The 25610-nt window shown below is 44.2% G+C and overlaps 2 protein-coding genes across 4 annotated transcripts; both read right to left on the bottom strand.

The window, feature by feature from the left end:
* Window positions 1-1315: 1315 nt before the first annotated feature.
* Window positions 1316-10250, bottom strand: UBOX5 (U-box domain containing 5; the record flags this gene model as incomplete). 3 transcript variants are annotated; one of them, XM_079720073.1, is made up of 4 exons in its annotated part: window positions 1316-2051; window positions 4685-4846; window positions 7790-8978; window positions 10197-10250. In XM_079720073.1, 4 exons carry the CDS (start codon window positions 10248-10250, stop codon window positions 1843-1845), a joined length of 1614 nt encoding a protein of 537 aa, XP_079576199.1. In that variant the 3' UTR covers window positions 1316-1842. The 3 variants fall into 3 exon arrangements, with proteins under 3 accessions (XP_079576199.1, XP_079576200.1, XP_079576201.1); XM_079720074.1 differs by having other exon boundaries at window positions 1316-2046; XM_079720075.1 differs by lacking the exon at window positions 4685-4846.
* Window positions 10251-22720: 12470 nt separating this feature from the next.
* FASTKD5 (FAST kinase domains 5) lies at window positions 22721-25182 on the bottom strand. The gene has a single exon (XM_079719724.1). It carries the CDS (start codon window positions 25165-25167, stop codon window positions 22876-22878), a length of 2292 nt encoding a protein of 763 aa, XP_079575850.1. The 5' UTR covers window positions 25168-25182; the 3' UTR covers window positions 22721-22875.
* Window positions 25183-25610: the final 428 nt, after the last annotated feature.

Raw genomic sequence — 25610 nt, 5'->3', positions numbered from 1 at the left:
GCAGCCTGTTCAAAATGCAGATCACCAGGCCCCCTGCAGGAGGGGAGGAACCTCTGCCCTCATCTGGGCACTCTGCGCTTTATGCTGACCCCACGCTGGCAGCTTCCTCAGGCTCCCAGGTTGGGAGAGATGAGACAAACCCCAGAGGGAAGGCCTCCCAGCAGTCAACTTGCTCTTGGGGAACTAGGCTGTTACCCTGAGGCCATGACAGGCTGAGGGTAGGAACTGCCCTCCCCTCTGTAGCAGTGCTTTTGCTGCAATGGTGGGGCTTTTCCTAGAACACAAGCACACAAGGAAGATAAGGTAATAATCTGGACTGACCCAGACATTTAAAGCCAAAGGACACACGGGAGCTTCACCAGCCAAGAGGAAAGCCCACCAATGCAGACCTTGGAGGCTCATGTGAGGAGGGGTCAAGGGAAGTGTCACCAGGAGGCAGAGGGGAGGGTGGGATTGCCTCTCCACAGCCACCTTTGTGGCCATACACACCTTCTAGGAACTCTTAAAAACACATCCTCTAACCCCAACCCCAGGTCTCTAAATTCTTAGATCTGGAGTCCAAGAATGAAATTTTTAATAAGCTCCCTCCTTCCCCCATTAGTGTAAGAACTATAGTTCTCTCTACCCTGTGAGCAAAGCGTGGAAGCCAGAGAGAACGCTGGCCTCCTCCCCTGGAGGGTCCCACTAGAGCAAAGTGGAGGCAGCAGGCCTGTGGGAGTAGTGGAGAGCAGGTGGCTCAGTATCCTGAGTGGCTTGAGGGACCTCCACAGCCTGTCCACCGGTGGCTGTGATGAAATCTCAAGAATAAAATATGAAGCATCGCTGCGCTCCTCCTTCCCAAACATGCTCAGAAGGAACAGGGAATAGCACAGTGTATTTTTTCACGGATATTCTTCCATGACTAGGATCTACTCCATACAGTAAACAGTTGTAGGAATACATATTTTCCCTCTGGGACTCCAAAATTTTGAATGGAAAAAAAAATGCAAGTATCTTTGCTGAAATAGGCCCCATGCAGAAAAGGTACCTTCTCCCCTCGGAGGGCAGTGCAGCTCTGCCAACACGCAGCTAAGCAAGCTGTCACCAGCCTAGGGGGCTGCTCAACCCTCCCAACTGGTGTGCACACCCACCTGCAAACCCTCATGCATCAGATGCACCTGCAAATGCAACTTCTTGTCCCTTCAGGCCATTGAGCCAAATTACAATCTGACAGGGTTGCAGTGACTGCTCACGGCTGCCCTGTGACAGTCCCACTTTGTGTGGGTGCAGGTGGGGTGGAGGAGTATGATGACGCAGACAAGAGGAAGCCCACAGCGGACGTCAACCATTGCTTTATTAAGGCTCGGAGTGGTTTGCCAGTCAGAGGGGCTGACTCATTCACTCCACAGATCCTTGCCATGCTCCACTTTGGGGTGACACTGAAGGTGGAGGCTCTCTCTGAGATCCCGAGCCACATTCACATCCACGTTGTAGGCTGAGGGGTGTGTGTAGACGACCTGGGGGGCCTCAGAGGGTGGGGCTGGCTCTAGCAGGCCCTGGGCTCTGGCAGGGCGTGCTGGCAGGGAGGCACGGGAGGGCAGGGACATCTCCCCCATCCCTCCCAGCTCAAACTATGGCTTTGTTATCCTTTTGCCACTTGAGCAGGCGTGGAGAGCCCCTTCCCTGACCCCTCACTCCGCAGGCCCATGTGCTACGCTGTGGGAGGAGACAAAGGGAAAGCCCGCGAGAAAGCAGAGGCCCCCCTGTGCCTGGGACCTGGCCAGACCTCAGGGGCTTTGACCCCCCACTCACTCCTCCTCAGCTCCTCCCAGCGATGGGTCTTCTCAGGTTGAGGCCAGTCACTCAGAAGTGAACCCGCAGAACGTCCTGGCTGGCAAATGGCCGCTGGCAGGCTATGCATGTCATGGGTAGGGAGCGTTGCTTCTCACCCAGGCAGGGCCGGCACAGGAGATGGCCACAGGGAAGCTGGTACACGGGCTCCTTTTTGAAGTAGGGAGAGAACACTCTTTTGCAGGATGCGCATTCTGGGCCCAGGATGCTCCCAAGCTGCTCTGGTGAATCAGGGAAGAAAATAGGCCAGGGTTAGGAAAAGCTGCCCCCAGTCCAGGCTCCGTCCTGGAGGCGGGCACGTGCCTGGAGTAGGACAAGAAGCTTCCCTACCCTGCATCCCTTCAGCAGCCTGGCTTCCTCCCTCCCTAGGCCGCCTCCGACTCATCTGGGAGGAGAGGATGCCAGGGAGCCTGAGAATCTGGGGAGCCTCCTCTCCATAATCAAATCTCGGTGCTCCAATGAATGCTCAAGAAAAGCTGGCTTCTGAGGGCTGCTGGGCAGCAATGGGCCCTTCCTGCTGCTCTCCCAGCAAGATGGACTTTCCCCTGGATAGGCTGCCAAGGTCACAAGCTCACCCTGACAACCTTGATAAACTGCAAGAAAGGTGAGATGCGACAAGAAGAAAAAGCAAAAAATGGTCTGAGGTACCCAGGTTGGGCAGGTCAAGGGGGGACGGAGGTCACCAGAGGGGCAGGGCTGAGTTCTGTCCGTAGCAGACCTGCCTGCTGAGCCTGGCACCTGAGTCTCTTTAGCCCTGTAGCCCAGCAGCTCCCCTCCTGACCCATCAATCCCTTTCTTGTGCTGCAGGCTCTCTCCTTCACGCTTCCCACAGGGTCTCCTGAATGAGGGCCACAGCGGGCAGGCCTTGCCACCCCTCCTCCCCAAGCTATACCTGCTGCTCTTCTCTCGTGGCCCTTGCCTAGGGAGGCTGCTCTTTCTCCCCCAGTCCACTCCCATCTGGAGAGGGCAAGGATGACCCTTTGGGTGAAGAGCCGTAAGAATGAAAGGGAGCCAGCCATGCATGAGTGAAAGGGGCAGCAAGTACAAAGAGTGGCTGGTCTATTAAAGAAACAGAAAAGACAAAGGTGTGATGTGTGAGAGAGTGGCAGAGGAGGGTGGAGCAGGGCTGGAACGTGCAGGACCTCACAGGCAGCAATTTATATTTTATTCCAAGTTCAACGGGATACGCTGGAAGGATTCTAAGAAGTGGAGTATCATGATCTGGCTTACATAAAAAGATCCCTCTCTGGGCTTCCCTGGTGGCACAGTGGTTGAGAGTCCACCTGCCGATGCAGGGGACATGGGTTCGTGCCCTGGTCCGGGAGGATCCCACATGCCACGGAGTGGCTGGGCCCGTGAGCCATGGCCGCTGAGCCTGCGCGTCCGGAGCCTGTGCTCCGCAACGGGAGAGGCCACAGCAGTGAGAAGCCCGTGTACCGCAAAAAAAAAAAAAAGATCCCTCTGGCTCCTATGAGGAGGATGGGCAAGGCAAGGGTGACTGTGGAGGAGCAGCAGAGGCTGCTACAGGAATCTGGGGGAGCAGTGCAGGAGCTCGGGCCGGGGGAGCAGCAAGAGTAATGGAGCAGAGAGGACATCCCTGAGATCTACTCTGGAGCAGTGTAAACAAGACCTGATGATGAACAGAATGTCAGGAATGTTGACGGAAACCAAGGATAACCTCCATGTTATAGGCTTGACCACAGGGTAGAAGATGCTTGCTCTTTACCAGTGACTGGATGATGGGGGGCTATGGGGAAAAACCTTTGGAGGCGCCTGCAGTTCTGAGTTAGAAATTCACTTAAGATATCCATGAGTTTCCCACATAGAGGCACCAAGAAGCTGTAAGGGAGGTCAGGGTCTGAGTTCCAAGGAGAGGAAGGAGCTACAGGTGAATATGGGCAGTCACAGGCCAAGTGGGCTCTCCCTTGAGTGACACAGAGTATAGAGAAGTGGGTCTAAGACAAGAGTCTGGAAGAGAAGGAAGAATCAGCAATGGAAACTGAAGAGAGACTCTTGAAAATGGGGAGAAAAAGAGCATAACATCCGGAAGGCCAAGACAGGTGTTTCAGAAAGGAGAGGCTGGTTAGCCACAATAGACGCTGCTGAGAGGGTAAGTGACCATCGAATTTGGGGTCATGGAAATTGCTGGTCACCTGGACAAGACAGGTTCTGGGAATGATTAGGATGGAAACATAATCAGAGAGACAGGGAGGAGGGGACAAGGGCAGAAAAGGTGAGATGGCCTGGGATCCAGGCAATAAGAGAACAGACTAACTTTGGATAGGCAGGAGGAAGCAAGTGTATACCTTATCATTAGTCCCACCAGATTTCATCTTGTAAAAAATGCTCCAGATTCTCTCACTTTGTATCCTAACCGATTCTATCATCCATTGTGGTCCCAGGTTCATTTTAGGCAAAACTTAGCTCAGTAAGCTATCACTGTTCTAAGATACTGGTGAAAATGTTAATAGGAAGGGATGAAGATGACATACTCAACTTGAAACCACCCTCCACATTTACATAAAGTACCCCAGATGTCAGATGAGAGACAGACTACATAAGAAAAATAAGCAAGAAGGGAGAAACAAACAAAAGTCCTCAGGACAGAGTAATTAACATTAGATCTTACCAAAAAACACCAATCCTCAACGCCACAGAATTACTAAGAATTGACTAACGGAAGACTTTCTAGTGAAGAGTTAAACTTCATAGGCAGCCCTTGAACTCACCCTGGAAAAGTAAAGGCCTGGGTGTTGGAGCTAAGGAGCCTGGGCATAGAGGTTCACAGAGCCCCAGAGGCATGGCCCGGCATCCTGTTCAAGGGCTCTGAGGAGATAGACAGGGCCCCTCTTACCCGAGCTGGAGCCTGGCCTCCCGGAAGTACTGCTCCCTCTTGTGCTGAGGTGCTGGAGCTGTCCTCTGGTCAGCCGAGCTGTGAAGGAGGGCATGGAGCCAAGGGTTGACGTCAAGGCAATTTCCAAGCTTTGCGACAGCTTTTGCTCATGGGATACTGGACCTGCTGAGAGACGCACAGACCACAATATCCAGAGAGTTTTGGCAAAAGCGAAGACCAAAACACAAAGTCCTCTGAGAACCACAAATGGTACTTCTAACTTCAAACAGACACAAACATAAAGAAGGTCCTCCCTAATGTCTACTAATAGACTGTGATGACAGGATACCAGGAGTTAAAGCCCTGGGGTCCCTGGCAGTTCTTACCCATCCCACACTGCTTTCAGGATTCCTGGGCTCTGCGCTAGCTTTTCTCCTCCTGTACAAATTGCTGGGCAGGCCTGGGCCACCTCCTGGCTCACCTGTGGAACTGTATCCTACTTTCTTTAGGCCTCCCTGCCTGCCAAGGAAATGACTGGGGCAAGTAAACGCCCAGTTTTGTACCCCTGCTCCCTGCCCCCATTCCCTCCCCAACAGGCTTAGTCTGCTCTTTCCCCATCTCCTCCCTGCTAGGGCCCCTCAACTCTGCAGAGCCACTGGCCTGCACTCCCTTGGTGTTCGTGTCCTCTTGCTTCCTAGGTAAAGCAAAGCAGTTATTATCGAGTGGAATAATGAAGACCTCACTCCACTATCTATAGGGCCTTCTCTGGATATGGGCTGAGGGTGAAGGTAACAGGAGATGGGGACAGCTGCTGAAGAAAGGACCTAGAGATCTGCCTGATAGCAGGGTTCCCCAAAGTGGCACCATAAAAGTACCCCAAAGTGGGGAGTGGAATGTTTGGTCTACAGTATGTAGGACATAGGATATCAGCTTGAGGCCTTGAAGGAGCACTGGTCAGCGTGGTCCTGTGTCACCAACAAATCTGTCAAGGACAACACCACTGGAGACCTCCACAAACATCAAGGTCTAAGTACCTTTCTCCTCATCTTGCCCCACTGCACCTCAGATGCTTCCAGGAGTTTCTGGTGGTCTTGTTAACTAAAATTTACACTGAAAGCCAGAGAAGATACATACGTAACCTTTAAGTGTGCTATTTGCATAAGCCTTTTAGACTAAGAGAGGAACTTTAAAGATTGATACAGGTGGATGGACCTAGAGTCTGTCATACAGAGTGAAGTAAGTCAGAAAGAGAAAAACAAATACCGTACGCTAACGCATATATATGGAATCTAAAAAAAACAGTACTCATGAACCTAGTGGCAGGACAGGAATAAAGATGCAGACGTAGAGAACAGACTTGAGGACACGGGAGGGAAGAGGAAGCTGGGACGAAGTGAGAGAGTAGCATTGACATATATACACTACCAAATGTAAAATGAATGGCTAGTGGGAACCTGCAGCATAGCACAGGGAGATCAACTCGCTGCTCTGTGACGACCTAGAGGGGTGGGATAGGGAGGGTGGGAGGGAGGCTCAAGAGGGAGGGGATATGGGGATATACGTATACATATAGCTGATTCACTTTGTTATACAGCGGAAACTAACACAACATTGTAAAGCAATTATACTCCAATAAAAATGTTTTAAAAAAAGAATGATAGAATCTAAACAGACTAGTTTTCATAAACAAAAAGAAAAAGTTGTCAAAGAGCTACCTCCAAAAGCACCAAGCACTGACAATCACAGGGGAATTCTACCAAACATGTAAAGAGTAAATGAAGGACTTCCCTGGTGGTGCAGTTGTTAAGACTCCACGCTCCCAATGCAGGGGGCCCGGGTCCGATCCCTGGTCAGGGAACTAGATCCCACATGCCGCAACTAAAAAGAAAAAAAGATCCCGCACACAGCAACTAAAAAAAAAAGAAGATCCCGCATGCCGCAACGAAGACCTCGCACGCAGCAACAAAGATCCTGCATGCTGCAGCTAAGACCCGGCACAGACAGATAAATAGATAGATAGATAGACAGACAGATAGATAGGAAGGAAGGAAGGAAGGAAGGGAGGGAGGGAGGGAGGGAGGGAAGGGAGGGAGGGAGGAAGGGAAGAAGGGAAGAAGGAAGGAAGAGTAAATGATTCTAATACTACTAAGTTGTTGCAGAGTTTAGAAAAGGGAAATTTCCTAATTCTTCTTATGGAGCAAATCATTGATACCAAAACCTGACAGAAGATGATGTGTACTTGTACACACACACACACACACACACACACACACACACACACACAACTGCAGTCCAATCTCATTAATGAAGGCAAAAATCCTAAATAAAAACACTAGCAAACAGAATTAAGCAGTACACTAAAAGCAGCATGACCAAATGGAGTTTCTTGCAGGAATATAATAGTGGTTCAATATTAAGAAGCCTATTAATGTACTTTACTGTATTAAAAGATCTAAGGATGAAAAATCATATCATCTCTACTGATATTGAAAAGGCATTACACAAAATCCAACCACCAATCTTGGGTAAATACATTGAATAAAATAGGAATCAATGGTGTGGGAGAGTGTCTGAAATGGCCCCCAATGAATCCCACCTGAACTTAGTAACTTGCTTCTTACAGAATACAATAAAAGTGATGGGATGTCACTCTGTGATTAGGTTCTACAAGACTGACTTCCACTTGTTTGCACATGCTGGTGTACACAGCTACCATGTTGTGTGCTGCCCTTGAGAGGCCCATATGGCAAGGAATTGAGGGCAGAATCCAGGCGCCAGACAAAAGGGAAGTGAAGCCCCCAGTGCAACAATTCAGCAAGGAACTGAATCCTGCAACAATCACATGAGTGAGCTTGGAAGTGAATCCTTCCCCAGTCAAGGCTTGAGATGGCTGCAGCCCTGCCAACACTTTGATAGCAGCCTTGGAAGACCCTAAAGCAGACAATCCAGCTAAGCAATGCCTAGATTCCTGACCAGAGAAGCTGTAAGATAATAAATGTGTGGTTCTTTAAGCCAGTAAGTTTTGGTGTAATTTAAGCCAGCAAAGCATAAAACAAAGGGCAAGTGCCAAGTGTCACCCAGAGGAGTAGAGATGACGACGGGCTTGGACATAAGACGAGGGATTACCTGTTGAACAATCCATGAGCTCACTGGCAGCTTTCATTTTCTTAGCAGTGTGCTCTGAGGTAGTGGGTGAGACCAGAAGGCTTGTGGTAGAAAAACAGGAAGCATTTAAGCCAAGGCTACTGTCTGGGGCATGTTCACCCTGCTCCATCTTCCTTTTCTGAGAGGGCAGAGCAATGGAAGAAGGGGTCACTGCCAATGCAGTCTGAGCTCTCCCAAGCAGGTGGCAGCCAGGGATGGAGTGCTGGAGCAGGAAATGGTCGATCCGGGCCTTCAAGGAGGGGTGAGGCAGGGGCTGGGAGTGTGGAGTAAAGGCTACTCCTGTGAAAGGGTCACTGGGCACTCGGCCCCATGCGGCTTCACTATGGTTACACTTCTCCAGCGTGCTCTGGTCAATGACCTTGCCTGAGGGCAGCAGCATGGGGTAAGGCATGATCTCCAGGGTGATGGGATCCAGGAACTCTTCAGGTACATCTCGAATTACCTCAGCCAGCTCCAGTAGGCTGGAGGGGGCCTCCTGGCCCTCAGACTGGCCCCCAGAATCACAGTCACTCTCCATGGGCAAGGCCGGGGCCTGTAGAGACAAGTCCTGAGGGAGGCTCTCTGAGGCAACCAGCAAAACACTGTCTATCACCTCCTGAGAGCAGGTTTTGGCTGGCTGACCCCATACTTCCAACCGCTTGATACAAGGGATACCACTGCCTGTCACATGGGTGATACAAATCTTGAGATGGGCCACATGACTAAGAGAAAGAGCCCCTTTATTCCAGAGCTCCTGGGCCACAACAGCAGGGGAGGGAAGTGTGGCTTCCATCGGGCCGAAAGGTGGCCTGGCTTTGAAGCCCCTGTGGCTAAACACCACTTGGCTCTGGTTTTTCAACAAGACTTTGCCCACCAAAGTGAACGCTTCTTTGTCCGGAATGGATGGCTCATCTGGGCCTGGGGTCTGGCACTCGGGGGTACTCCAAGACACTCTGCTGGACAAGGCAGATGTATACATTTCCAGGCCAGTGACAGTCTGGCCTCCCCCAGCTGTGAGGTCTATGTTAATCCTACAGATTTCCACATTGAAGGGAAAGGAAACTGTCACATAGACTGGTGGCTTAATGAAATACTCTGTCCTAAAACCATGACTTCTCTTTGTGAGGTCTTCAGAGATGAGATTTTCTACTTCATAACCATCAGCTGATATCTAGATTTAATGACAAAAATGAGACACATTGATTTGACGAGATCCAAATGAAGACAACTAGTTTTCAACAACCTGTCACTTCTAAGAAAACTCTTTAAAGAAAATCTGAAGTTCCTCATTTGAAATTTCCTCTATTACATCAAATTTCCCTGGGGTCTTCTTTTCTTTTTCTTTTTTTGGCAGGCATCCAAGATCAGGTCAAAGGCTGAGGGCAACTGTGTCCCCAAATACTGCCCATCCTTAAAAAATGAGCAATAAAACTCTGCCTAACCAACAAAAAATCCCTTCAAAATAACATGTCTGTGAAAAGGGGGCAGATTTACAAGTGTTTTTTGGATTGTTTTTGGGTTTTGGGGTTTTTTTTGTTTTTAAATTCAGAGGATGAAAATGTACAGATTTAGGGAAAAATAAAGATGTTCACTGAAGTTCTCAATTTTGTACTTGGACTCTATCAATTATAAGAGTTTCCCTGGGAAGGCATAACAAAGGAACTTCTTGTAAATCTATGAATGATGAAACTTGGAAAAAAAAGTTTGCACAGAGACAAGGACCACAAAAGACTATGGGAAATTTAAAACAGTGAATGTGCTAGGGGTGGGATTGTGAGTAGCTTTTTCCTTTCTCCCTTTTAATGTTTCCAATACTTGTTATAACCAATGGAAATTTTAAGATATCCTTGTCTGAAGGAGTCAGCTTAACAATCTGGGAACCAGAAATAATGTGTTGTGTGCAAAAATCCCAAACTGGGGAAGAAGTTCAATTCTCCCCTTGGAGTTTCCTTACTCCCTGCTCTGGACTGTGGAAGATATCCAGCTTTGTACAAAAGGGGAGGCAGCTTAATTCAAATAATAAAGAAGAAGGAATCCATATAACAAATATAAGCCATTATTTGTAGCATGAGAAGTTAGCAAGAACAACAGCATGGGAGAGAGAGAATTTCTACCTTCACCTTGACCTTGAGTGAAATTAAAATTTATTGTCAAAGGGAAGAGAACCCTCCACAAAATGAGTCACAACTCAGCTTGTAACGGTGCTGTCTGACTCTAGAGGTGCAGTCTGACCCATGCTTACCTAAATATCATCTGGTAGACTCTAAAACAATGAGAGTGAAAGCACATTAAGCCTGAATTAAGTCTACATACACAGGCAGGAAATGGGGAAAAACATGAAAAATAGATGTCATATATTTATTTATGTGTATATACTTGTTTTGTTTACCTTGTTGCAGTAAATTCTTGGTCTGAACTGTGGGAGGCAAAGATTTATTACCATCCTTACGGCTGAAAGGATAGCTTCCAAGCATCAGAAATAGCCTTAAATGAAAAAATAAAACTTGGTATTAGACAAGTTAAAATTCAAATCTAAACTTTTAGGAGTTGATTCATAAGATCAGCTTGGTGCTTTGTGACCACCTAGAGGGGTGGGATAGGGAGGGTAAGAGGGAGGGAGACGCAAGAGGGAAGAGATATGGGGATATATGTATATGTATAGCTGATTCACTTTGTTATAAGGCAGAAACTAACATACCATTGTAAAGCAATTATACTCCAATAAAGATGTTAAAAAAAAAAAAGAGATGAGAATCAAACAGGATAACAATAAAACTTTAACACACACACATTCTCATGGTCTGTACTCACTCTTTTTGTATACTACATGGGATACTGGGAAATTAGTCACTGAAAAATTACAAAGCAGATTTCTTTTGCAGACTGTGTAGTCTGGTTCTCTGCATGACAGCTGTTCTAAAGCCCCAGTGGAGGCAAGGGCCTATCAGCTCTTCAGGGGGCTCCCCACAGGAAAGAGAGGGTCAAAAGTGGATGAGCTCAGGGCTTCCCTGGTGGCACAGTGGTTGAGGGTCCGCCTGCTGATGCATGGGACACAGGTTCGTGCCCCGGTCTGGGAAAATCCCACATGCCGCGGAGCGGCTAGGCCCGTGAGCCATGGCCGCTGAGCCTGTACGTCTGGAGCCTGTGCTCCACAACGGGACAGGCCACAACAGTAAGAGGCCTGCGTACCGCAAAAAAAAAAAAAAAAAAAAAAAAAAGTGGATGAGCTCAAAGAAAAAAGAGGACTACTTAGCCAGAAGGTTTAGAATGAAAAGGGTCACAGAAAATAATCACAGTGGTGCTATGCATCATTGTCATTTAACACTTGTTAATGCAATTATGTTTTCTTATTAACACGAAAACAATTAGAAGAATCAAAAATGTCATTATTGAGAAGTAGAAAATCTTAAGAGTTGAAAAGCACCTTAAAAGAACATCTAGGAGCTTCCCTGGTGGCGCAGTGGTTAAGAGTCCGCCTGCCAATGCAGGGGACATGGATTTGAGCCCTGATCCGGGAAGATCCCACATGCCATGGAGCAACTAAGCCCGTGTGCCACAACTACTGAGCCTGCACTCTAGAGCCCATGAGCCACAATTACTGAGCCCACGTGCTACAACTACTGAAGCCCACGCACCTAGAGCCCGTGTTCTGCAACAAGAGAAGCCACCGAGATGAGAAGCCCACACACCGCAAGGAAGAGTAGTCCCCACTCACTGCAACTAGAGAAAGCCCGCACGCAGCAATGAAGACCCAACACAGCCAAAAATAAATTAATTAATTTATATTTATTTATATATATATATATATATATATATATATATAGAGAGAGAGAGAGAGAGAGAGAGAGAGAGAGAGAACATCTAATCCAAATACAGCTGACCCTCGGGACTTCCCTGGTGGCGCAGTGGTTAAGAACCTGCCTTCCAATGCAGGGGACATAGGTTCGATCCCTGGTCCAGGAAGATCCCACATGCCGCGGAACAACTAAGCCTGCATGCCTACAGCCTGTGCTCTGCAACAAGAGACGCCACTGCAATAAGAAGCCCACGCACTGCAATGAAGAGTAGACCCTGCTCACCGCAACGAGAGAGCCTGCACACAGCAATGAAGACCCAATGCAGCCAAAAATAAATAAATTAAAACAAACAAACAAACACATCTGACCCTTGAACAACACAGGGTTTAAGGGCACTGACCCTCCACACAGGTATTGAAAATCCATGTTTATCTTTACAGTGTGCCCTCTGTATTGTTTCCACATAAGTGAATTCAACCAACCTCAAATTGTGTGGTACTGTCGTATGTATTTAGTGAAAAAAAATACACATGTGAGTGGACCTGCATAGTTCAAACTGGTGCTGTTCAAGGGTCAACTGTAGTCATTTTGATGACCAATAAGCAGGGTAAGGGAAATGGATGAAGGTGGTTAAAAGGTACAAACTTCTAGTTAAGATAAATAAGTTCTGGGGATGTAATGTACAACATGGTGACTACAGTTAACAATATATTGTATATTTGAAAGCTCCTAAGAGAACAGACCTTAAAAGTTCTCATCACAAGACAAAAAAAAAATGTAATTATGTGAGGTGACAGATGTTAACTAAGCTTATTATGGTAATCATTTCACAATATATACATATATTAAATCATTATGTTGTACACCTTAAACTTATACAATGTTATATGTCCGTTATAGCTCAATAAAACTGAAATCAAAAGACTAATGTCCAACAGCCTTCATTTTTCTCTGTAGAGAAGCAGGGAAGGCACTAGAAACATCCCTTCCAGTGGTAAGCCTCTCCAACGAATTTGAACTCCTTGAATGAGGCCAGCCAGCCATTCTATGCTTTTCCATCTAACAGACAAGGCCATGAAAAACTCCTAATAGCGACAGGGCCACCCTCCGGGGTCTTGGTATTGTCGTGCTCAGTAAGTGCCACTTGCAGAGGCCAGGCATGTTGGGCATCCTGCAACATTTTAGTGAGTAGTTTCTGCACAGTGAAGATCTGCCATGAGACCTGTGAATGTTTATTACCTCAGCCTAGCCCCTATGTCAGTTTTACATATAAACAGAATATTTTTTAACATGGTTTTAATACATGCTGAATTTTCTAGGAAGGGAACTTCCATGTAAACCACAGGAAGATCATACTTTGTTTACTTCAGGTCTTTACCAAGAAGTGTTCACTTCTGAAAACCACATCACTGTGGTGTTCAGAAATGCTAATATATCTGACAGTCCACATTTGTAGAAGTCTGCATTCATGTTGATTCCACATGTTGGTAAAAGCTTTTGATTACTTTTTTAATTTTTTTTGGCTGTGCCACGCAGCTCACGGGATCTCAGTTCCCCAACCAGGGATCGAACCTGGGCCCCCTGCAGTGGAAGTGAGGAGTCTTAACCATTGGGTCACCAGGGAAAGTCCCTCAGTTATCCTATTGAGCTCATTGATTTTAACAAATTTTCAGGGATTTGGGGGGGCAGGAGGTTCTACAATCTCAATAATAATGAGAGCCTCTTTCTTAAATGGTAACTCTTATTTCTGTCTTTCATCTTACTATATTAGCTAGAACTGCCAGAATTATATAAAATATTAGAGTTGCCATGCTTGTTTTGTTCCCATTAGAAAACACCTCTAGTGTTTCATCTTTGAACATAGTGCTGATTGTTAGACTGAAATATTCTTTCTATGTTAATAAAGCACTCTGATTTTCATAGGTTTTTGAAAATCAGGGATATGCTTTGAATTCTGATTGTCTCTATATAGAGTTTTATTATTTTTCTTATTTGACAGATTAATGAGATATAACACATTTTCCAATTTTTTTAAATAAATAAATTTATTTATTTTTGGCTGCGTTGGGTATTCGTTGCTGCGCGCAGGCTTTCTCTAGCTGCGGCGATCAGGGGCTACTCTTCGTTGCAGTGCGCGGGCTTCTCATTCTGGTGGCTTCTCTTGTTTTGGAGCTCGGGCTCTAGGCGTGTGGGCTTCAGTAGTTGTGGCACAGGGGCTCAGTAGTTGTGGCTCGTGGGCTCTAGAGTGCAGGCTCAGTAGTTGTGGCGCATGGGCTTAGTTGCTCCGCATAATGTGGGATCTTCCCGGACAAAGGATTGAACCTGTGTCCCCTACATTGGCAGGCAGATTCTTAACCACTGTACCACCAGGGAAGTCCCAAAATTTCCAATTTTAAGCCATCTTTTTATTCCTAAGATAGGCTCTAGTTGGTTGTGGAAGATTGTTCTTTAAATGTTTTTCAAACTCTACTGAATTTGATTGGTCATATTTAATTTTAGATGAGATAACACTGCACATTCATGTAACATTTACAAGTCCTATGCTAGGAACTGGAGTGGAGATAAAAATGAAATGGTCAGGTGGTGAAACTATTCTGTATGATACTGTAATACATGGCATTATACATTTGTGAAAATCCACAGAACTGTACAACACAAAGAATAAACCTTAATGTAAACTATGGATGTCAAATAAAAATAATATATCAATATTGGCTTACCAATTATAATAGATATACCACATTAATGCAAGATGTTAATAATAGGGAAACTGTATGCAAGGGAGAGGACGTATATGGGTACTCTCTGTATTATTTGATCAATTTTTCTGTAAGCCTAAAACTACTCTTAAATAGTCTAATAACAATAAAAATAAAATAATAATAATAATAATAAAGAATGATTGGGGAAAAAGTGACTGAAAACAAATTAGGACTGGAGAGCAAACTGAAACAAGTGACTGTGCCATTACAGGATTAGAGTAGCAGACCCTTTAAAGAAAATCTTACAAATCATGGTATCTGTTTCTTTGGGAAATAGTGATGCCCAAACATTGTAGGGTTCTGTACGACTCTGGTTGCCACTGAGGTCTGTGTATGATCTTTTCCTCTCTCTTGTTCCAACACTCCTGATCTTTTAAGGCAAGTACTTCCTGCCTTAATGTTTAACACAGAAAAAAAGAATGGCGCACCATATGAAAATGCAAACAGTCTCATCCAGGAAGACGGCCTCCTCAGCTCTGCCTAGGAAATAGCCAAGCTACCTGAATTCACTGCAAACACTCTCCAGTGAATACTTACAAATTATAGACTCCTTATCCAAATTTGGCATCTAAGTACAAGAGAGACCATGTCTGAGGACCACAGACCATGGCTAAAGTGCCCTGCAGTTCAGAGAAGCAGCTTGGAGCCAGACAATATGGCATTATAAGACAGCAAGATAATAAATATTTATAAGCAGATATCAATTTTCATTACAAAGATTTTTTTTATTACAAAATATTTTAGATAAAAAGGTAAAGAATATAACATAGTAGACACTCTTCTACCCACCACCTAGATTTAGCAAATGCTAACATTTTGCCATGTTCATGTCTCATTAATGTACCTTAATGATAATTTACCGTGTATTATCTTGCAACATGCTTTTCTATTAAGCATTACTATTTTAGGTTTTTTCATGTTGAAATGTGTATATCTAGTTTGTTCATTTTAACTTCTTCATAGTATTCCACTGTATGACTAAAACACAGTTTATTTCTCCATTGACCTATCACTTATATTTTTAATTTTTTTTTTTTTTTTTTTTTTTTTTGTGGTACACAGGCCTCTCACTGTTGTGGCCTCTCCCGTTGCGGAGCACAGGCTCCGGACGCACAGGCTCAGCGGCCATGGCTCACGGACCCAGCCGCTCCGCAGCATGTGGGATCCTCCCAGACCAGGGCACGAACCCGTGTCCCCTGCATCGGCAGGCGGACTCTCAACCACTGCGCCACCAGGGAAGCCCTAATTTTTTTACTATGAAAAAAAGCTGCAGTAAATATTCTCTATAAGTCTTTTTGTGGGGAAAAAAAAGTTAAATAACGCGGTCCTGTCCTCAAGTCTTGAAGCATTACAAACTTCCTTCCAACAGTGATTATGGAATACAAAGGTTTGTAACAGAGCTTTTCACAGATGACATTAAGAGTAGGGAAGGATGGTCTAATCAATGTTTTTCAATTTGTTGTTTTAAAATCAAGTTATAGGTTGAAGAAAAGAAATATGAACTAAAAAAGTACAAAATACCAAAGTGCACATAGTGCATTATTTCATGAGACTCTTGTTTCAGTTTTATACAAATACATATAACAAATATATACTAGGTTCAATATAAAATGTACTGTGGCTTTTGATGAAAAAGACTGAAAACATTGGCCAAAGGTATACCCAGAAGTCAGGGAAGAACTCACAGGAGTAACGTTTGAACTAGAGACAACTAAGACACATGTCTGACCTCATGGACAACTTTGAAGAAGGACAGATACCACAGACTAGTGGTAAATCGTACAATATGTGCTTGACTATAGGAGCCAAGAGACAAGAACAGGAACAAAATAGGAAGGGCACTAGGGAGAAGGACCAGTAAGAGTCAAGGCACAGAAACAGGACAACGTGAGGCCAATCCAGGAAATGCTGAATATGCCACTCAGCTGGAGGAAGCAGGGCTGGAAAGGCATAGTTATAGTGCAACATTACTACCAGGAAACTGACAATGACACAATCTACTGATCCTACTCAGATTTCACCAGTTTTACATGTACTCATTTGTGTGTGCCTGTTTATTAAGTTCTGTGCAATTTTATTCTCTGCACAGATTTATGTAATCACTTTGTGTGTACCAAAGTCAAGATACAGAACAGTTCCATCACAAGGATCCCTTGTACTGTCCTTTTATAAATCCAAATACTCTATTACCACAGAAGTCTTAAAGTTCCTCACCCAGATCTAAGCTCCTCAACTGAAGACTCCAGTTTAATTCCACTACCCACACTATAAGAAACAAACTTGAGGGACTTCCCTGGCGGCGCAGTGGTTAAGAATCCACCTGCTAATGCAGGGGACATGGGTTCAAGCCCTAGTCCAGGAAAATCCCAGATACTGCAGGGCAACTAAGCCCATGTGCCACAACTACTGAGCCTGCTCTCTAGAGCCCGTATGCCACAACTACTGAAGCCTGCGCGCCTAGAGCCCATGCTCCACAACAAGAGAAGCCACCGCAATGAGAGGCCTGCGCATTGCAACGAAGAGTAGCCCCCGCTCGCCAAAACTAGAGAAAGCCTGGGCGCAGCCAAAAATAAATAAATAAATAAATTTATTAAAAAAAGAGGAAGAAGAATGAGGCTCCAGATACACGCTCAGAGTATTTCTTGCAGCTGACAGCCCCACAGGACTGGATGTCCACACGGAGACAGACCTTTCTCCTCTGCCTCCCTGTACCAGGCTGAGGAAGGGAAAATGCAAGGGAAGGACTGAGAAGGGACCCAGAGGTAGGGTGACCAACAATATGGTATACCAAGGACTGAGGGTTTTTTTCAGAACGTGGAACTTTCACTGCTAAAACCAGGAAAGTCCTAAGCAAACTGGGACATCCTATCTGGAAGGTTTCTGTCTGTGCTTCCTTGGAGCTTAAAGCAGCCAAGCAAACCTTTTTGTTGCTGATGACTCAGAACCTAGAGGTGGGGAAGTGTGGAGGGATAACTGAGAAGAGAATAAGGTGACCATGATACTTTCTGGACACCTGTGCATCCATCTTCCTTTGGCTTACAAAGAAGTTGCCATAGCTGAGTTATACAAGCTGATTTTTGAGTCTCATGAAAATGTAATGGAAAGTAATTCTGGCAGATACACATATTTTAAAGACTAGGCTCAAACAGGTTACAGAATAAAAAAAAAAGATTACCTGTCAAATAAGAGAAAAGCATTTAGCATCAAAGAGTGGGTGGAATACCAAGGCACTGAGCAATTTCATAAATTGGACATTTCAGCTTTTAAAGAAGTACAGTACTTCTTATAATTTCTAAATTGAGTTACTGGTCCATCCAAGTAAAAAATCTGACTTGTGTGCATTTTTTTTATAGCTGGTTAAAATGAAAGACAGCTGTCCCAGCCTATCCCACATAGTCACCCACCGATGAGAGGGAAGCAGGAAGACCAAAACACAGGTGTAGGCCCAAAAGAAGCTTGTAATGTTATATACCTGGAGCCAATTCACCCTTCAAGAGCTTAATATGTGCAAGATACTTCGCTAGGCACAAGTGGACACAGTTTTTACTCTTAAGAAACTCACAGGATCAAAACAAGGCACAGATGGGGAAGGGTTCTAATACCATTTACTCCGTACCTTAATAGCAGTGTCAGAAAAATTATATGGGAACCCAGGTAAGGCAACCAAGCTCCTCACATACAAACCTGACCCTAACTCTGTCCTTCTCCTCCAGGGCCTTATTCCATCTGTTCTTGCCTCTCTCTTGAATCTTCAACTTATCTCTGACTATTGGACCCTTTCCTCAACATGTAAACAACATTCAAGTCTCTTCTGCCCCCATCAGCCACCTCAAAAGAACCCAGCCTTGTCTATCTTAGGGTTGTCAATTTAGCAAATAAAAATTTTAAATGCCCACTTAAATCTGAAATTTGGATAAACAATGGATTTTTTTTTGGTTGTTTAGTATAAGAATGTTCCATGTACTACTTGGGACATACTTACACTAAAAAATTATTTATTGCACATTCAGCAAACTACGAATAGAAAGGAACTTCCTCAACACAATAAAGGACATTTACGAAAAATCCACAGCTAATATTATACTCAGTGGTGAAAGACTAAAAGCATTCCCCCTAAGATCCGGAACAAGACGAGGATGCCTGCTTTCACCACTACGATTCAACTTTGCCTAGAAGTTCTAGCCAGAGCAACTAGGGAAGAAAATGAAATTAAAAAGTATCCAAAGTGGAAAGGAAGAAGTAAAACTATCTCTATACACAGATGACATGATCCCATATATAGAAAATCCTAAAGAATATACACATATACATACACAAAACTTAGAAGAGCTAATAAAAGAATTGAGCAAAGGTGCAGGGTAAATCAGTTGTATTTCTATATACTAGCAATAGCAATTCATAAAGGAAATTAAGAAAATTCCATCTACAATAGCATCAAAAAGAATAAAATACTTAGGAATAAATTTAACTGAGAAGGTGCAAAACTAACACACTGAAAACTACAAAATGTTGTTGAAAGAAATTAAAGACTGGACTTCCCTGGTGGCGCAGTGGTTAAGAATCCACCTGCCAATGCAGGGGACACGGGTTCGAGTCCTGGACAGGGGAGATCCCACATGCTGCGGAGCAACTAAGCCCATGCATCACAACTACTGAGCCTGCGCTCTAGAGACCGCGTGCCACAGCTACTGAAGCCCGCTAGCCTAGAGCCCGTGCTCTGCAACAAGAGAAGCCACCGCAATGAGAAGCCCGCGCACCACAATGAAGAGTAGCACCCCACTCGCTACAACTTGAGAGAAAGCCCATGCACAGCAACAAAGACCCAACACAACCTAAATAAATAAATAAATTTTTTTTTTTTTTAAAAAGGAAAGAAATTAAAGAGCTAAGTAAATGGAAAGACATCCTGTGTTCATGGGTTGGAATACTTGATATTAAGATTGAAAAGCTACTAAACATCATCAGTCACTAGGGAAATGCAAATCAAAACCACAATAAGGTATCACTTCACATCCACTAGGATGGCTATTTTTTTTAAATAGCAAAGATGTGGAGAAACTGGAACCCTAGTACATTCTGGCAGGAATGTAAAATGGTATAGCCACTGCGGAAGTATGGTGGTTCCTCAATAAGTTAAACATAGAATTAATACATGACCCAGCAATTTCACTCCTAGGTATATACCCAAAAGTACTGAAAACAGGTGTTCAAACAAAAATTTGTATATGAGTGTCCACAGCAGCACTATTCATAATAGCTAAAATGTGAAAACAACCTGATGTCCATCAACTGATGAGTGGATAAATAAGATATTGTATATATATGAAATGGAGTATTTTTTGGCCATAAAAAAGAATGAAGTACTAGTACATGCTATAACATGGATGAACCTAGAAAATATTATGCTAAGTAGAAGTCAGACACAGAAAGCTGCATATTGTACAATTCCATTTATATGAAATATCCATATATGCAAATCCATAGAGACAAAGCAGATTAGTGGCTGCCAGGGTCTGAGGAAGGGGGAAATGTGGGGTGACTGCTTAATGGGTATGGAGTTTCCTTTGGGGGTGAAGAAACTGTTCTGCAAGTAGATAGTGATGACTGGGTACACAACACCATCAATGTAGTAAATATCACTGAATTGTACACTTTGTTTAAATTGGCCAATTTTACATGTATTTTACAAAACATTATTCACTACTTATCTGAAATTCAAATTTAACTGGGCATACTATATTTTATCTGGCAGTCCTAGTCCCATTCTAAATCCTTCTCAAGTTTCCCCATCCCTTCGAAGGTTCCCAAGGAACTGCCTCAATATTTGCAATCCATTCCTTAACTCCACTCATTCAACAGGTGTGCAGTCTGGCTTTTGCCCTGACAATTCAATTCAAATTGCTATTGTTAAGGTCATCAGTGACATCCAAGTTGCTAAACTGATTGAAGATTTTTCAGTTCTTGCCTTAATTGCTCTCTCCCTAGCAACTGACTATACAAACCCTTTCCTTCCTGAAATACTCTTTACCCTTGGCTTCTGTGCAGTGAAAGGTTAACTCAGCAGGTTTGGGGTATTCAAGTCTTGCACATTCCAAAGAAACTTCACCAAGTCCTGGGATATAATCTCTAAGCCTTTGGAACATTGTGCCTGATAAAACTGTTGTATATATATCTAGGACCTTGGGCCACACCAGATAGTTTACATTAACAAAGTAATTTATGGTGGGAGCCTTGGGTCATGCTGTATAAACTGGGCCTCTGGAGGGGCTGGGGACTGAGTAACTAAGGTCAGCCATGTGGGCACTCACTCCATGTCTACATGACTGACCCCAAATAACAACCCTGCACACCAAGACTCAGGTGAGCTTCCCTGACTGGCAATATCTGTACATATTGGCAAACATCATTGTTGGGATGAATTAAGAGCAGACTGTACGTCTCCACTGGACAAGGACAACTAAAAGCTTATGACTGGCCTCTCCCAGACTCTACACTATGTGCCTTTTTCTTTTGCTGATTTTAATCTGTATCCTTTCACTATAATAAACCACAACTCTAAGTTTTTCTTAGTTCTGTGAATCATTCTAGTGAAAGTGGTCTTGGGGAGCCCAGACTTACTTCTATGCCCCTATTTTTTCCTAAGTCTGATTATCTAACTGTTCTTTTCCTGTCTTTATCACTGGATCCCTTTGCTTTGCCCTCCCTATAAATTCTGGTATTCTACTCTTGGTCATCTTTTCCCCTCCCTACCTGCAATAACCTACTTTCCACCTGTCCTAGGCAATTTCACTCATGGTTCTGCCATCTGACCTCATGCCCATTTGAGACCCCAGCCTGGACCCTTCTGCCTAGAGGCCCATCTCAGCATGACTTGGGCAGACTCAGCATTAACTCTGTACCCAAACACATTTCCTGCTTTAGTCTCAATTGTAGTTGCTGACTCCCTATCAATCTAGGCACTAAAATTATCATTCCCCAAACTGATCAATTAGCAAGTATTGATCTTCTTCCCCTTCCAAGCATCTTTGAAATTTAAATTTTCCATTCCCATAATTTTGGCCTTCATTGTCTCTCACATGAGCTCTTGCACACATTTGTGAAATATTCTCCCTGATTGATCTCACACACCCCCACCACTCAATCTAGTTCTATCCTGCTTTTTACCTAACGTTTCTAAAACATGAATCTCTCCAATTACTCCCTTAGACCCTTTAGAGGCACTCTAGCCCCTGTAAACCTAGGCTCTTTAGCAAGGCCATAAGGCTTGTGACCCAGATATTCTCTCTCTCTAGCCCCATCCTCTGCCTTCCTTCTACCCCCAACTCTCCAGCAATGCCCAACCACTCTAAATTCCCCGACCACACTCACTAAACATTATTATGTCCCAGGACCCATTCTAGGCACTGCAGATAAATTCTAGACAAAGTTAACTCAAGGAGCTACCTTCCAACAGGGAAACCAGTAAGTAAATAAAGAATAATTTCTGATACTGCTGAATGCAATGAGGATAATGAAGCTGAAGGTGACAGAGCATGATCAAAGGCCAATGGGGTAATTTTAGTTAGCACGGATGGGGAAATGACTTGAGAGGAAACCTAAATAATGGTGGGAGGAGCCCGTTTTAAAACAAATTCTCATAGACCCCAAGTGTTTATAAAAGTTACCTGTATTAAGTTTCTTACATATATACAATCTTCTTATGCTTGTGGCTCTAATACAAACCTGAAGCCCCCTAGACTACCTCTTATGGGAGTAATACATTTCCTTCTTGTCAGAGCTACTTGCCATGAAAAACATTCTGCCTGGTCATCAGATTTGGGAACCACTGGCCCAACAGGCACTCATGTAATTCTACTCTTCTAGGTCCAATTTTAAGGAGAAAATATCCTTGGGAGTGGGGCGAGGAGGAATTATGTAAGAGAAGTAGAAATGCAGACAAGGGGGCTAAGAGGAAGATATTAAGGTAATTCTGAAATGGCTCTTTGCAACAGGAAGAACGAGCAACTAACGACAACCAACCAAATCTAAACGAAAATGAAAAGGACTTTAATTTTAGAGGGTGTGAAGAAAACATGCATGGGGGAAAAATGGTGAAATCTAAGTGAAGCTTAGATTTTTCTTTAAAACAAAGTATAAGAAAATCAGTTTTTTTAAATGAGCTTTAGACAATGCCTGACTATACTTCTGTCCTAAAAATTCAAAATAACCATGAGATGAGGCCGGTAAACAGAAAGGAAAATGAGATAGGAGTTACTTGACCATAAGACATTTTAAGATGTTTATTATATACCTGCACAAATTAACAGCAACTTATATAACTGAACCAGGTTACAATTATTTCACAGTAACGTATGCTAGCTTCTATCTGCCACAGAAAAGAACACAACTAAGTCTCCTCAACAGATGATTTTATTACCAAATCTACATTCTGGCTTTTATAACTGTTTCACAACACCTGGCACAGTGCACATCTACAGCATTTATGACTAGAAATGACCCTGAAGGCCCTTCAGAGAGCAGAGGTGAACACTTTCTCATGGAGAAACGCCAGCTTTTCTAAGCGAGTTCGTTTCAGTAGTGGGAGCCATTCCCAGTGAGATAACTCCACCACATGGTATCCAAGCTGATTCAGCTGCCGCCTCTTCATATTATGTAGTCCAAGCAGATCCCTGGAACCATAGCAATATTGGTTCTTGTTTGTCAACTGAATAGCCAGTTTCACTTGTGGGGCCTGCCTGCAGGCTGGGGGGCACAGGCCAGCCATCTCCATGGCCTCCAATCTGTCTGCCGTATTGCAAAGGGAGCCCCCCATAGGTATGGCCACCTCCTCCTCTAATTTCATGGGCTGCTGCCCACTGTCTGACTCAGTTTCCCCCTGCAAATGCCCTCTTGATTTCCCTTTTAGTAGCTGATTCATCAAATCATCTGTAAGGCTGATTCCCACATGCTTAAGCCTTAATTTGGCTACATCTTCAGTTGGTGTGGCTTCTCTGTTAAATGGTAATGGCTTCATGTTAACATCAAGCTGAACCTCTAAATCAGAAGATCGGGTATGAGGTAAAATCATATGGTGTTTGACATACTGGGGCCCACCCAACATTGTCTCAAGTAAAAAGACAGCTTCTAGGAATTCAGGCTTTGAGTTCATATCCTTCCTTGCTAAATTCCACAGCATTTCCAATGCCTTTTGCTGAAGGTGAGAACTAAGACGATTGCCTCTGTAATCTGGACACTCAATGCCAACTGTACCATCAAGAGTATACAGCTCCTTGGTGACCTCAAACTTACTTCTCTCTTGAGCTAACCTGACAAACCCTGGACTCAAAGCAAAATCTATGAGCTCTATTGGAAAGTACTCAGAAAATGCCAGGCCCAGCAGGCAGGTGAGCAGGTGTTCTGGGTATCGGTTGAACTCAGGCATCTTTCTGTGAATCTCATTTATCAGGCTAGAATAAAACTCTTCTGCATTGGGTGGCTTATAATTCAGAGTTCCAAATGACCACAGAATCTTGGCAACATCTTTACTTCGACAGTATGCTACCCTAGGAGGCAAAGAAGCAGCCACAGCATTCATTACTCCTTCATCCAGGATGCGTAAGGCCGAGCAGGCAAGAGTCAGGTGCATGACACCTTGAACTCCCAGAGAAGGAATTCGCTGAGGAGCAATCTGTCCAAACTGCTTCATGAAATTTACGTGATCCACATGAGTGAAACGGAACATTTTAAGAATATTCACTAAAGCATAACTACTCAGATGCTGCATGTCAGCACAAGCCAGGTCTCCAATTTTCCGCATGACAAATTCAGAGAGACTACTACTTGATTTAAAAAACCCCAAACAGATTGTACCAACCTCCTCTAAATTGATCAAATCTATATACTTGAGGATTAATGATTCCAATTTTTTCATTAGGTCCTGGGGTGCCTGACGATTTTCACCTATAATATAAATTAAGTGAATCAGCTGGGACAAGGATAGCTCTTGCCAGTGCAAATTAAGATAACTAAAAAAGATTTTTAAAAACCGAGGTACTCTGCGGCCCAAGTACCGCCAGAGGTCAGCCACCAAGAGAAGTTGATCCAGACTCACCTCCCATACCTTATGGCAAAATTTGGTCTCAAACACATCTAGCATTGAATGGGAATGAGGAATTCCTAAACTGACAAAGGCTTTCAAAATACGGATCAGATCTGGGGCATCAAAGAGATTTATGTTTTTCACACTCAGCTGGCAGAGCAGAGCAAAGCTGGCATTGGACAGCAAAACAGGATGCTGCTCTGCAGGCAAAGAGCTCAGCTTACAAAAATAGTCAGCAATAATTTGAGGCTGCAGATTATCTTGATAAACTGTGACTTTGTGCAAAATTAGTTCACCTTCTGAAACAGACAGGGGCTGACAAGTCTCAGACCTGTTATAGCTGTGAAGCTGGTATTCTGGTCTTAGCTGTAGGAAAACTCGAGGGTCTTCAAAGGAATCAAAAGTTTCTACATCCTCTTCATCAACTCTCATGGCCCTGGGTGAGCCCGGCTTCAACGTGCTGGCCTTAGAGGCAGAAGCCCTGCTGAATTCCAAACTGGGGAGGGTACTGCTAATTGTCAGAATTCTCCCAGAAGCAGAGGTGCTACAAATGTTAACTTTTTTGGCAGGATGGCAGAGGCTGTTTTCTGGAGAGTCCTGTCCTTTGCGCCATGCGCAGCTTCTCATATTCCAACATGCCACACTTTGGGTTGCACTGTAGGTAAAAGGATTGCAAAAAGCTCGATATCTTAAAGGTTTTAACAGCTTGAGAGTGGCTGTCATTCTGGTGTCAGAACTGATCATTTTGGCAGTCAGAACACAGTCCTCACAGGTTTGACCAAGCAATTTCTTGTTTACATGGTTCTTGATTAGAGCTGGATGAGAAGGCATTCCACAGAAACTGCCTGGAAATCTTCGGCATATCACAAGAGCCATGGATCACAAATGACTGGGCCAGAATTGGTGCCAGATACTGAAAGAAGGGTAGATGAAGAGTAAGTGGCTTCCACCTATCATAATACCAAAATTTACACACTATAAGAAATGGATTAAAACTACACCACTGTCCACTCAAGTAAGTTCAATGCTGGTGAACGCCCAAACCACAAGACAGCATACATCAAGGATAAACCCCATGTACCTTGCATAAAGGCAAAGGAAAGCCCCAAACCCAGGGTGCTATTGGGCAGTTCTTCGGACTGCTCCTCAGTCTGAACTTCCTTTGT

The sequence above is a fragment of the Hyperoodon ampullatus genome (assembly GCF_949752795.1).
Source record: "Hyperoodon ampullatus genome assembly, chromosome: 14".
NCBI lineage: Eukaryota > Metazoa > Chordata > Mammalia > Artiodactyla > Ziphiidae > Hyperoodon > Hyperoodon ampullatus.
Note: the sequence above shows the minus strand (reverse complement) of the source record. Positions and strands in the feature narration are given on the sequence as shown.